Source organism: Megalobrama amblycephala, linkage group LG18 (genome assembly GCF_018812025.1).
Source record: "Megalobrama amblycephala isolate DHTTF-2021 linkage group LG18, ASM1881202v1, whole genome shotgun sequence".
Classification (NCBI taxonomy): domain Eukaryota; kingdom Metazoa; phylum Chordata; class Actinopteri; order Cypriniformes; family Xenocyprididae; genus Megalobrama; species Megalobrama amblycephala.
In genome coordinates, this window is record NC_063061.1 from 31,940,509 (window position 1) to 31,954,013 (window position 13,505).

At 43.2% G+C, this 13,505-nt stretch overlaps 1 protein-coding gene across 1 annotated transcript in view; it reads left to right on the top strand.

Annotated features, from left to right (window-relative positions):
- The window catches only part of LOC125252300, a 19,069-nt gene extending 5,699 nt beyond the window's left edge, over nt 1-13,370 (top strand). Inside the window, exons 2-7 of the mRNA XM_048165486.1 lie at nt 7,283-7,377; nt 7,495-7,543; nt 8,060-8,147; nt 8,296-8,345; nt 11,002-11,172; nt 13,226-13,370. Of these exons, the coding sequence (XP_048021443.1) occupies nt 7,283-7,377; nt 7,495-7,543; nt 8,060-8,147; nt 8,296-8,345; nt 11,002-11,172; nt 13,226-13,370 (598 nt within the window). The remainder of the gene's footprint in view (nt 1-7,282; nt 7,378-7,494; nt 7,544-8,059; nt 8,148-8,295; nt 8,346-11,001; nt 11,173-13,225) is intronic.
- Nucleotides 13,371-13,505: the final 135 nt, after the last annotated feature.

Below are 13,505 nucleotides of genomic sequence, written 5' to 3' on the forward strand. Positions count from 1 at the left end.
ATTTGGTCGGCTCTGAGGAGCTTCCTTGTCAGTTCACTTGTTGGCACAGTCTGGTATACCTTACAGTTGCTGTAAGCCATCTGTTACTAAGATCGTTGGCCCACCTTAGGCCTTCCTTTTTAGTTGACTGGTTGGCTCAGTCTGCGAGTGTATATTTACAATGGCCGAATGCCACTTGTCACTAGGATAGTAGGCCCTATGGGCCTCTTTCTTGGCTGACCTGTTGTGCGGGGTGCTTAGAATCTGACCACTTCAGGAGCACGCTTGAACCTGAGAGAACAGGCCACTTCAGGCCTGTTTGCGTCAGGAAACAGCGTTTGTGTATCTCTTCTGAGGAAGTTTTGATACTCTGCTCTTTGGTGGTCTAGATTTGCCAATCGGGCTGCTGCCTCTTTTTTCTGATTTGGTCTGCTCCGAGGAGCTTCCTTTTCAGTTTACTTGTTGGCACAGTCTGGTATACAGCCACCTGTTACTAAGATCGTTGGCCCTTCTTAGGCCTTCCTTTTTAGTTGACTGGTTGGCTCAGTTTGTGACCACTTTAAGAGCACGCCTGACCTGAGCGAACAGGCCGCTTCAGGCCTGTTTGCGTCAGGAAGCAGCGTTTGTGTATCTCTTCTGAGGAAGTTTTTATATACTGCTCTTTGGTGGTCTAGATTTGGCAGCCACGTGCTTGTCTGCAAGCTGTTGCCATGTGCGGCGTGAATGGGTAGGCCCTCTTCAGCCTCCTTTCTTGTCCCCGTGATGGCACGGTGTGTGTTTCTAGTGTTCCAATCGGGCTGCTGCCTCTTGTTTCTGATTTGGTCGGCTCCCAGGAGCTTCCTTTTTCAGTTTACTTGTTGGCACAGTCTGGTATACATTACAGTTGCTTGTAAAGCCACCTGTTACTAGGATCGTTGGCCCTCATGAGGCCTTCCTTTTTAGTTGACTGGTTGGCTCAGTTTGCGACCACCTTAAGAGCACGCCTGACCTGAGCGAACAGGCCACTTCAGGCCTGTTTTGCATCAGGAAGCAGCGTCTGTGTATCTCTTCTGAGGAAGTTTTATACACTGCTCTTTGGTGATCTAGATGTGGCAGCCACTTGCTGATGCCAGATGTATACTAAGGTAGGGCCTCCTTCTCGGCCTCCGGTGTAGTATTTGGAGTTCAGCTAGAGTACTCTTCTCGCTGTAGGAATGGTGTAGGTTTTCTGAGTACTCTGAGTGGTTAGCCCCTCAGTAGACTGTAGTGAACCTTACTGAGGTTAGGTTTTCTTACTACATCTGTCTCACTGAGCCTATGAGAATATGCTAGTTGAGCTCCAGCCACCTAGATGTCTAAGGTGGATCTTTTTATGCTCCTAGTAAAGGCCAATGGACTTAAGCCATATGTTTAAAGGTTTTTAGGCCTTATAGGCCACCTTTCTCAACATATGGTATATGTTGATGTGTTTTTTGATCTGAGGATCTTTACACACGCCGTTGGCCATAGGGTCCGGATGGTAGTTAACCTCCTTCGTGTCGGTTAGTATCATTTCTGGTGCCTAAGAACACTGCCATGAGCTGATGCCACGCATTTGTCGAGGTGACAGGCCTGTATAGGCCTTCTTTGGTGAAGTTCCCTGTATAGGCCTTCTTTCGTATGTGGTACTTCTCTTGCTGAAAGAGTAAAAGGTGCTTTTACAGAGTACACTACTTGGGTAGTGTGTCATGCAACCGAACGAAGTGTTCTGTCTGCTCCAGAACATAACAGATGTTCGGGGTGGCTCCTCTAGGCCACCTTCTGAATATTCTGCTATTTCATATCCATTTTTTGTCATGCTGTAGGCCCCTCTTTGGCCTCCATGATTGTTTGCCCATTGCATGGTCTACCTGTTAGGCGAGCTTTGTACTTCCCTTTGGGTTGTGTACGTAATAGTGCTTAGCTCCCTAAGCTGATCACGGTGATTGGTTCTGTTCAGGCCTCCTCCTGAGTTTCAGCCCATTAGACTGGTTTGCGCTCCCCTGAGGAATCAGGTGTTTAGCGCACAGCCTCCTTAGTGCGTTAATCAGGCACTAAGAAGATCCTAGGTGAGCGGAATACACTTCCCTCGATATGAGGGTTCATAGCACTCAAGCTGAGTTCTGCTCTCCGGGATGCCCGTCTCTACGCACGGGTTTGAGTTGTATATTGTTCCCCATTGCATCATCGAACGCAGAGTAGAAGTTTCCTTTGAAAGGGAACGTCTCAGGTTACGTATGTAACCATAGTTCCCTGAGAACAGGGAACGAGACTCTGTGTTTCTGTACCATGCTTAGGGCTGTCTGCGGAACAGTCCCTCAAAGACGATGAATACTGACTGCTTCCATAGGCGCGCCTTTATACTTCCGGGTCGCGCCATGTGACTGTCGCCGGCCAATAGGATTGGAGTTTTTGGTAGTGAGGTTTCGAAACACCAGGTCAGTTATGCCAGCAGGTTTTTTTTATGTGCCTGACACTACCTCTCGAAATAAACCAACATCCCAGAGTTATTCAGTTACTCTAACAGTACACTGACTTAATCTGCTGTGAGAGAACTGATGATGATGAGCACGAGCAGCAGAGCAGCTGATATGAGTGCGCGTGCGCAGCGTACACGAACGAACGTACACGGCCTGTCACCGTTCTCGTTCTCGAGTCAAGAATCGGTTGCAGCGGTTTTCCGGATCCATCAGTACACAACCGAGAACTGCTTCTTTCGGACATGTCCGATTTGAGAACCGGTGAGATGATGATACTGCGCATGCGTGTAATTTTTCAAGAGAACGAAAAGCACGTTAGTCAAGTTTTGTTGAACAACGGACAGTGTAATAGTATAAAACATACTGAAAATATGTTTATGACTTAATTCAAAATGCAAAACGTTTATTGTGCTTTTCCAAACACACCATAGCAGATTAATAGCATAAAATACTGTACATAATACTGTACATAATAAACTACATGCCAACATGAACATAATATTTTGTACACAGATTCAAACTAATGTTCAGAAATAGTTCTACAAATTTATTTTTCAAAAATAATGTTATTTAAAAAGCAATATAGTGAAAGTTGTGCAGTTGTGCTTTCAAGTTAATTTTTTTTAAAGATTGGAAACAATTAATTAGATTCATCAAACTAAACAACGAGCTGGGCCCACAAAGCCTGTGGGCCCAGCTCAACCTCCCCCTCCTCCTGCGAGAGCTCTTCGGCCCCTGCCACAACACCAGGGCCCTCACCCTCCTTCATCTGTTCTAGGTGAATCAAAACAACCGATAACAGCTCTCAGTGATGTGTGTCGGGTCCCCGCTATGATAACAGTGACTTTATCAAATGTTTACAGAACAAGCGGGAACCCAGTGTGCCTGTAGCTTTCTCTATTTCTGTTTTATTACGTTATAGAAAGCCTAAGGCCTTTTCAAACCGTTTGGCAAACCCATTTAATCTGCTACCTATTACACGTCAAACTAAGACTACTGTAGAGACAGAAAGTAAGACTGTTAAGTTAGCACTTCTAAACATACGCTCACTTAAAAATAAATCACTTCTAGTTAATGACTTAATAACCACAAACAACCTAGATTTTATGCTTCTAAATGAAACATGGCTTGAAGACAGCTGCAGTGCAACAATCCTGAATGAAACAGCCCCTCCTAACTTTACTTTTATGAGTGTCTGCAGAGCTGTTAGGAGAGGTGGAGGTGTTGCTGCTCTATTTAAAGAAGTCTATCAATGCAAGCAAGTGTCATTTGGTGATTACTTGTCTTTCGAATACTTGGGTATTGTATTAAAAGGTGCTCCTCGCATTTTACTTATAGTTATCTACAGGCCTCCAAAATACTCTCCAGCCTTTGTGGAGGACTTTACAGAACTGTTATCAGCAATTTCCTCAGAGTTTGACTGTTTTGCTATTACTGGGGACTTTAACATCCACATAGAAAATGCAGAATCCAATATGGCAAAAGAAATCATAACCGTTTTGAATACTTTTGATCTGACTCAGCATGTACATGGACCTACACACAATCGTGGACACACTCTAGATTTAATTATCAGTAAGGGTCTAAACATTTCATCCACTGTTGAAGCTAGATCTGTCTCGGTCAAAAAGCGATGCTTAAATGAGAACACTAGTGCACTGTTTATGAAGGCTATATCTTTAACACCAAGCATATCTGCAGACTCTGTTGATTTTCTCCTTGATTCTTTTAACTCAAAAGTACAGAATGTTATTGATAACATTGCTCCTGTGAAAGTCAGGAAGAAAAGTGGCAGACAAAAAACACCGTGGAGAAACTCAACAGCAGTGCAAAATATGAAAAGACTATGCAGAAAAGCTGAGCGCATGTGGCGAAAGACAAAACTTGAAATCCATTATAACATCTATAAAGATATTCTTCATGCTTTCAATGTGGAATTAGGCAAAGCTAGACAGACCTTCTTCTCAAATATTATAAACAGAAACTTAAACAACACCCGCACTCTTTTTTGCTACAGTAGAGAGACTAACAAACCCCCCAAGTCAGATTCCCAGTGAAATGCTCTCAGACAGCAAATGTTGTGAGTTTGCTTCCTTCTTCTCTGAGAAAATTAATAATATCAGAAAGGCGATCAGCACATCCTTGAGCTGCACTGGGGTAAAACAGATCAGATCACAACCTCAGAAAGTAGCTATTATGTCTGATTTCGAAGCAATTGATGGTAAAATTTTGGAAGAAACAGTACAGCACCTTAAAACATCAACCTGCACCCTTGACACACTTCCCACATCTTTTTTCAAAAGAGTGTTTAACTGTTTAGAAGCAGATCTCCTAGAAGTGGTAAATGCCTCACTTCTCTCTGGGACTTTTCCAAAATCCCTGAAAACTGCAGTTGTTAAGCCCTCCTGAAAAAGAGCAATCTGGATAACACCATATTGAGCAACTACAGGCCAATCTCAAATCTTCCTTTCATAGGCAAGATCATTGAAAAAGTTGTTTTCAATCAGCTGAACAAGTTCTTAAGCTTGAATGGATACATTGATAACTTTCAATCTGGTTTCCGACAGCATCACAGCACAGAGACAGCACTCATAAAGATAATAAATGATATTCGCCTAAACACAGATTCAGGTAAATTATCAGTGCTGGTTCTACTTGACCTCAGTGCTGCGTTTGACACTGTCGATCACAACATTCTTCTTGACAGGCTCGAAAACTGGGTTGGGCTTTCTGGGATGGTCCTTAAATGGTTCAGGTCATACTTAGAAGGGAGAGGTTATTATGTGAGTATCGGTGACCATAAGTCTGAGTGGACATCCATGACATGCGGAGTCCCTCAAGGTTCAATACTTGCACCCCTCCTGTTCAACCTATATATGCTGCCACTGAGCCAAATAATGAGAAAGAACCAAATTGCATATCACAGCTATGCAGATGACACCCAGATTTACCTAGCCCTCTCACCTAATGACTATAGCCCCATTGACTCCCTGTGCCAATGCATTGATGAAATTAAAAATTGGATGTGCCTAAACTTTCTTCAGTTAAACAAAGACAAAACTGAAGTCATTGCGTTTGGAAACAAAGATGAAGTTCTCAAAGTGAACATGTACCTTCACTCTAGGGGTCAAACAACTAAAAATCAAGTCAGGAATCTTGGTGTAATTTTGGAGTCAGACCTGAGTTTCAGTAGCCATGTAAAGACAATAACTAAATCAGCATATTATCATCTCAAAAATATTGCAAGAATTAGATGCTTTGTCTCCAGTCAAGACTTAGAGAAACTTGTTCATGCTTTCATCACCAGCAGGGTGGATTATTGTAATGGGCTCCTCACTGGTCTTCCCAAAAAGACCATAAGACAGCTGCAGCTCATACAGAATGCTGCTGCCAGGATTCTGAGCAGAACCCGAAAACATGAACACATCACACCAGTCCTCAGGTCCTTGCACTGGCTTCCAGTTGCATTTAGAATTGATTTTAAAGTTCTGTTACTTGTTTATAAATCACTCAATGGCCTAGGACCTCAATACATTGCAGATATGCTCATAGAATATAAACCTAACAGATCACTCAGATCATCAGGATCAACTCACTTAGAAATACCAAGGGTTCACTCAAAGCAGGGAGAGTCTGCTTTTAGCTGTTATGCCAGCCGCAGCTGGAACCAGCTTCCAGAAGAGATCAGGTGTGCTCCTACAGTAGCCACATTCAAATCCAGACTCAAAACACATCTTTTTACCTATGCATTTGTTGATTGAGCACTGTGCTACGTCCGAACTGTTTGCATCCTATTTTAATTTTTTTTTCCTGTTTTTATTTCATTTTTAATGTATTTTATATCTTTTATGTATCATCACTGTTATTTCTATTCATGTTCTATTTTATTCTTCTTCTTTATGTAAAGCACTTTGAATTACCATTGTGTATGAAATGTGCTATACAAATAAAATTGCCTTGCCTTGCCTTGCCTAAACATTTATTTGTTTCATAAATAATCCATGGACAGCTTATTTAATTTCTAAACAAGGTGATATAAAGATTAAAAATGATGTAATCCAACTACACAGAGAGCAAACAAGCGACTCCTTTTGAATCGCTCTTGCGGTTCTCGATTCTCAATCTCGTTCTCGAGTAGAATCGGTTGCAGTTGTTTTTTTGGATCAGTCCACAACCGAGAACCGCTTCTTTCGGATGTGTCCGATTTGAGAACCGATGAGCTGATGATACTGCGCATGTGTGATTCAGCGTGTGATCTGAAGCTACAGAACAGTAATGACTGTCAGAGCAATGGTTAACTATGACAACTGATGCTATGAGAGGGCCAATCTGGCGAAACGTAAGTTTATTTAATTACAAATAAATCGGAAGAGGATCATGCTCTGATGAAGACTAATTTATTCACTTTATAACTGTAAAACTTTGTTTGCACATCACTGCCTGTATGTGTTTGGATGCTTTAGATGCAAAACTAAATTGTAAGAAACGCTTCAGATTATAATGTTTTAGTTGACTGATGTTATGATTACTAACTTTATATATTTGAATGTGTTAAGTCACTTGTTTTTTCATCCCAGCCCGCGATAGACAACGTCATGCAAGCTGAACCAGTAAAAGAACCAGTGAACCTATTTTTTTCAGCCGGTTTATTGAATCGAACTGTCCGAAAGAACCGGTTCGCGGAAAATAACCGAACTTCCCATCACTATGCTGGAGCAAACAAATCTCAGCATATAGTAAAGTAAAGCATTAAGTGTCTATATAATTATTACTTAGTACTATATAAGTACAAGTACATTTATAGTATTTATAACTCTTTTTTTCAGGTTTCTCGCCACTGGGGACTCATTCAGGACCATCGCCAGCAGCTTCCGGGTTGGTGTCTCCACAGTCTGCAGCATCATCCCCACTGTGGTCACTGCCTTCTGGGACTGCCTGGTGGGGGAGTTTATGGCTGTGCCCTCCACAGATGACTGGAGGTCCATTTGCGGAGGACTTCCATCAGCGGTGGAACTTCCCGCTCTGCTGTGGAGCACTAGACGGCAAACACGTCGTTCTAAAGGCACCCCCCAACTCAGGATCCCAGTTCCACAACTGTAAGGGAACTTTTACTATAGTTCTCTTTGCGGTTGTGGATGCACACAATTGCTTCTGGGTGATTGATGTTGGGGGATACGGCAGGACGAAGCGATGGTGGGATACTGGTCAACTCCGCCTTTAGTTAGGCACTTCGTAGCGGCACACTCCATCTGCCACCTGACCATCCAATACCCAGAGTGGACCACAGAGGACCCCAGCCCCATGTCTTTGTTGCAGATGAGGCCTTCCCACTGCGAAGAAACCTGATGCGGCCATTCCCTGGGCGTGTCCTTCCCAGAGAGAAGCGCATCTTCAGTTACCGCCTCTCCCGAGCCCGGCTGGTGGTGGAGGATGCCTTTGGGATGCTGTCTGCGCAGTGGAGGCTGTACCGCTGCCTGATTGAGGTCCACCCTGAAGTTGCAGAGAAATGTGTGAAGGCAACATGTGTTCTCCACAATTTAATAAGGTCCTCAGCAGCGAGACTGGCACCTGCAGTGAGGGAAGTTGTGGCCACCGCTGCCAGGTCTGGGACGGGTTGCAGCCAATAACTCCTCCAGAGAGGCACTCTGGGTGAAAGACACCTTTATTGCCCACTTTTCTGCGGAGGGAGCAGTCTCATGGCAGACCACTGAATATGACTCTTTTAAGAGCCACCCACAAAACCACAAAGAGCTTGACTATCTATATATAGTTATATCTCTTTTATAAACATACCTTGAGTTGTAATGTGCTTGTTCTCCTGTGTTTTCCCTGTTTGCAGGTAATGGCTGCACCTCAACTCACTTCCAATGTGACTCTGCTGTTGCCTCGGTTCCAGGCCTCATCAGCTCCATCACAACATGCACATTTATTTATTTCCTGAGTCATAACTGTCACATAACTAACTTTTGCTGAGTGGCAGGTTGTCCACAACAGTTCATAAGGTGAAGTGATTAAAACATGATAAATAGTATAACTTTACATAATTTTTTGCACGGGTCTGTTTAAAAAGAAACAATTATTTGTTGTCTTGCTATACTGTGTTTTTGCAATATGACATATGACAAATAAACAAATGTTTGCCATAAGTAATCTAATCTTACTGAATAAATAAAATTACTTTTTTTTTAAAAAAAAAATCAGACTGGAATATGAAAATAATAATGTTTCCTGTGAGAAATATAATGGTTTACTCTGTTGTGTAACACACCAAACCTTTGGTCACTACAAATATAGAATTAATAAAAACATAAAAATGACAAATTAACATTAATGAATATTATTAATAATATTAATAACTTTAATAATATAAAAATAACAATTGAACTATTTACATGTGAAACAGGAATAAAAAGGACCATGCATTGGAAGAGGGATGATGGAATAGTGAGTGACACAAATGAAAGAGAAGAAAGGAGACAAAGTCTGTTTCATTCCCTGCAGAGATTGCTGCCTCATTTAATAAAAAAAAAAAAAAAAAAAACTCTGTAGGCTCCAATGTCTCCAAATTAAGCAGAACAGTGCTGCTTTCATAAATTAATTTATGAATTTGAAATTTGACGAATTCCTTCGTCTGAGGTGGCAACTTCTGCAGGGACAGAAGCAGATTCAAAAGAAAATGCTCGTCCTCGGAGCAGGGAGGAGGTTGAGGCCTGGATTTCAGTGCTGCCAACAGCTCCTTCTCAAAATTAATAGGCTCCTCCCGGGGCCTTCTCCTCCTCCTCGTTGGTGGTACTGTAAAGAAAATGGTGCACTGAGAAGGTTGAAAGCTGAAACCTGATTTTAAGATGTTCACAGAAAAGGTTAACTGAAAACAAAACAAAATTGTAACATTTTTAGTATTAAAAATCTCAAATAAGCCTGGCAGTGCAAATGAGCAATAACTATAAACTCTATTGAGCAGAAATGAATACTGTTTATTGGAAGCATGTCGGCAAATGAATAAACCTGTGGGTACAGCAGCTGCAGACGATGGGCCAGCCTGAGCAGGAGACCCAGGCTCACTGCCTTCCAAAAATCAGCTGGCTCTGCCATGACAATAATACATATTTAATACAACACATTTGCACATTGCACTGGTTAGAGAGATCCTTTCGTTGTTCACCTAAAATATACACAATAGTTTTTCTGTGTGGCTACACTTGTCAACACACCTCCTGTCTCTGATAGCCCTGCTGCTGCTTCTGCCTGATCTGGGTGGTCATACCCTGCGGTCTGCTCATCCCTGTCCCTACTCTCCATATTCCCGCAGAGTACTTCCATCTTTTGGCTGACTCTGCTGCTGACCCACTTCTTTTCTCTGTCTCCTTTCTCCTCTCTTTCAAATATGTGTCCCTCAGACTCTTCCATCTCTTTCTGCACAGATCCTCTGAATAAACACATCTCGTCAGTTGGAAACTAGTAGCAGCAATTTAGCTCAGTTATGCCAGACGGCTTTTGCTAGCTAGCAGGCGGGCTAGTATAAATGGCTACAATCATGCAAATCTGGTACAACTTACCAGATTGTCCGATTTCCGTCAGACGCGTGAACGCTCAATTTGCGCCGCGCCATTCTCATGTCAACGGCCGATTCGCGCCACGCTAGACGCTTAATTCGTGCCACAGGACGTCTAGACGCGCTTTTACATTGACTCAACATGTAAATCAGATGCCCCAGATGCATTCAGTGTGAACACAGCATTACTCAAGCCACCCGATACCGGGAGGACAAACGCCCCAGACAACGTGTTCCTACCTGTGAATGGGCTGCAGATACGTCAGTCATGGGAAACTATACAACTACTCTCCCACATACTATAAAGGACCAAGCACCGAGTCTCTTCCACACGCCACTCAGCCTGCGGAACCAGAAAAGGCAGTACTTCCGTAATGTGATTCTCCCTACGGCAGATCCATATACTATACACCTTTAGCCATGATAGGCTCACTCAACAAACTGTAATGAACAAATAGACAGAAGCCAACACCCATACTGCCACATTTGGCATGTTGATCGATACGTTAAACGAAAGCCATTTGAGTTCGGCATATCTGGATGCATTGATGGTTTTTCTAGACATTACTTCTGGGCCAACTAACAATGACCCTGACAACTTCTCGTCTGGTGTAAAACAGCTTGGCTTTGTAACCATGAGACTACAAACTGACTGTGGAACAGAAAATGGGACAATGGCAGCGATACAGTACATGCTCCGTCATCACCATGGAGACTACCATGCTGGCTCAAGAAGTCACGTTTGGTACCAATGATATCAATGAGCAACCAGTGCATTGAATCTTGGTGGTCCAGCTTTAAAAAAGCAAGGTTTGTTTGTTTCATATTTTTGAGCATTGACGAAATGTCTGTAAAGTGATGCCTTAGTTAACATTGCAACTAGTACATTGTAATATTTATTTCTATTAAAGTCATTCTGTCACTATAACATGCAAAATGATTTAAGAGCAAATTTTATCATGTCATTGATGTATCTGGACTTTTGTGTTGTAGGGCTCAGTTCAGGATAGAACTCTTTGGGGAGCTCAGGAATGAAGGACACTTCAATGGCAACAACGACCACCAGTGCCTCCTTCTGTTCTGCAGGAGGACTTGGATGAATGTGAAGAGCTCTGGAATAAACACAGGATTCAGCCCTCTAGACATGCAATGTGTCCTGGAGGGGTACCAAATGAACTGTATTATCTACCACACAGGTCAGTAAATCAAAAATCCATACAAATTACAATTCATAAGTGTGATTTAATGATTATCTTGTTTAAAATACACCACTACAAAAGGAACATTTTATAAATGTGTCTGTTAAATACATTTACACAGAAATATAACTTGTATGGATCAAGGGACTATGGCTTTACAGTTGATGAAGACGAGCTTGAGGCTGACTACGCAATTATGTGGTGATAAAAACCATCCAAGAATATTTAGAATTTGTAATGGAACACAGTCAGTTACAGTGGCCAGAGAATTGGTAGGAAGCTTTACAACTACTTCACAATTAAGGAGCTGAAATTGTGACCTGAAAATATGGAGGATGTAGATTGAGTTTTCTTAAAGGTTTAGTTCACCTAAAAATAATAGTTCTGTCAGCATTTTAGTAAGACTTTAAGACTTTCATCTTCAGAACACAAATGAAGATTTCTTTTAATGAAATCTGAGAGTTCCCTTTTGTGGGAACTTGCGCTGCGTCCGATAGGATCGCTTTGGGAACACCCCCAGCGCGATTGCGTCTGATGCACGTCTGTCAACTAGTCCAATGGCGAGAGTGAACATCACAGGGCAAGTGACGTCACAACCAGGAAAGGATAAATAAACATCCGGCCAGACCAGCTTCAGCTTTTCTGCCTCAGCAAAGCGACCTGTGTGAATCTGTCTCTGTCTATTTATTGTTGTCTGTCCTGTGGTCTCTGGGGAAGATGCTCTCCTTGAGAGCAATCTATATTCCAGGGACCCAGAATATAAGAGCAGACATCCTGTCAAGACAGGGGCTGAGGCCAGGGGAATGGAGATTTAACCCAGAGGTGGTGAAGCTCATATGGGAGATTTATGGCCAAGCAGAAATGGATCTGTTTGTGTCTCAGGATACGACGCAATGTCCACTTTGGTTCTCCCTGACACATCCAGCTCCACGAGGACTGGATTCTGCTCCCGGGAGTTCTGAAGAAAATTCGCCGGGAAGGGATAGCCTACTGCTAGTAGCACCTTACTGGCCGAGTCGGATATGGTTTTCGGACCTTGTAACTCTCCTCGATGGCTCACCTTGGAGGATTCCGATCAGGAGAGACCTCCTATCTCAGGCAGGGGGCATGATTCATCATCCCTGCCCAGAAATGTGGAACCTGTCGGTTTGGCCTCTGAGGGGGCCCAACTCATAGAATCTGGTCTCTCAACTGAGGTTGTAGAGACCATTCTTCACTCCAAAGCTCCTTCCACAAGGAAACTACATGCCCTGAAGTGGAAACTCTTCACTTCTTGTTGTCATGAGCGACAGGTAGATCCAGTCAACTGCCCTATTGGTTTAGTACTAGAGTTCTTACAAAGTCATTTTTGACTTTGCGATGCATTTTTGAAGTTTGCGATGCAGCCAGGTTGGTCCTCGCTGCTCACCTTTCTGAGATATTATGACCTTGACCTGGACGCTCCAGGATCAGCAGTTCTACTGTCTTAGTGTGCCACAGTTTCACATGGACAGGAATTTTGGGATTACGCGTTTTGGTATATCGTTCCCAAAGCGATCCTATTGGACGCAGCATGAGTTCCCTCAAAAGGGAATGTCTCAGGTTATGTATGTAACCAGTTCCCTGAGAAAGGGAACGAGATGCTGGGTCGCGTTGCCAATACTTACTGCATCCCTGTGATCGATTTGCTTTGGCAATTGAAGCTCAAGCCGGTCTAGCCGGATGTGTATTTATTCTTTCCTGGTCCTGACGTCACTCTCGCCATTGGACTAGTTGACAGACATGCATCAGACACAATCACGCTGGGGGCATTTCCAAAGTGATCCTATCGGACGCAGCGGGAGTTCCCTCAAAAGGGAACACGCAGATGAGGCCCTTGGCATAGGTGCAGAAGGTCCTTAACAATCTGGAACACACAGATGAAGGTACCTTAGAGTGAAGGTTTGCTCTCCTGAGCTTAACCTTGTTGCCGATGTCGTTACTGTCTCGCTGGACAGAAACTCTGAACGTAGTGTTTGTTAATGTCTCTTTCCTCACAGGCTGGAAGCTCAGAACGTGGTCATCTCTGTTGCTGCCTCACAAGCTGTAGCCTCAGATCGTGGGACCAGAGGCTCAGAACAAGAATGTATCTGTCAATGTCTATCCCCGTACAGGACAGATTCAGAACGGGGTTGTATCTGTTAGAATCTCAGCTTTGCAAGCTGGGACTCAGAACGGTATATATGTTATGACTTCCCCCTTTGAAGGGCAGACTCAGAACTTTGTATATCTGTTAACACTCTGAGGTCTGAGGGTATCGCCGGCGATACCACCGTGGTT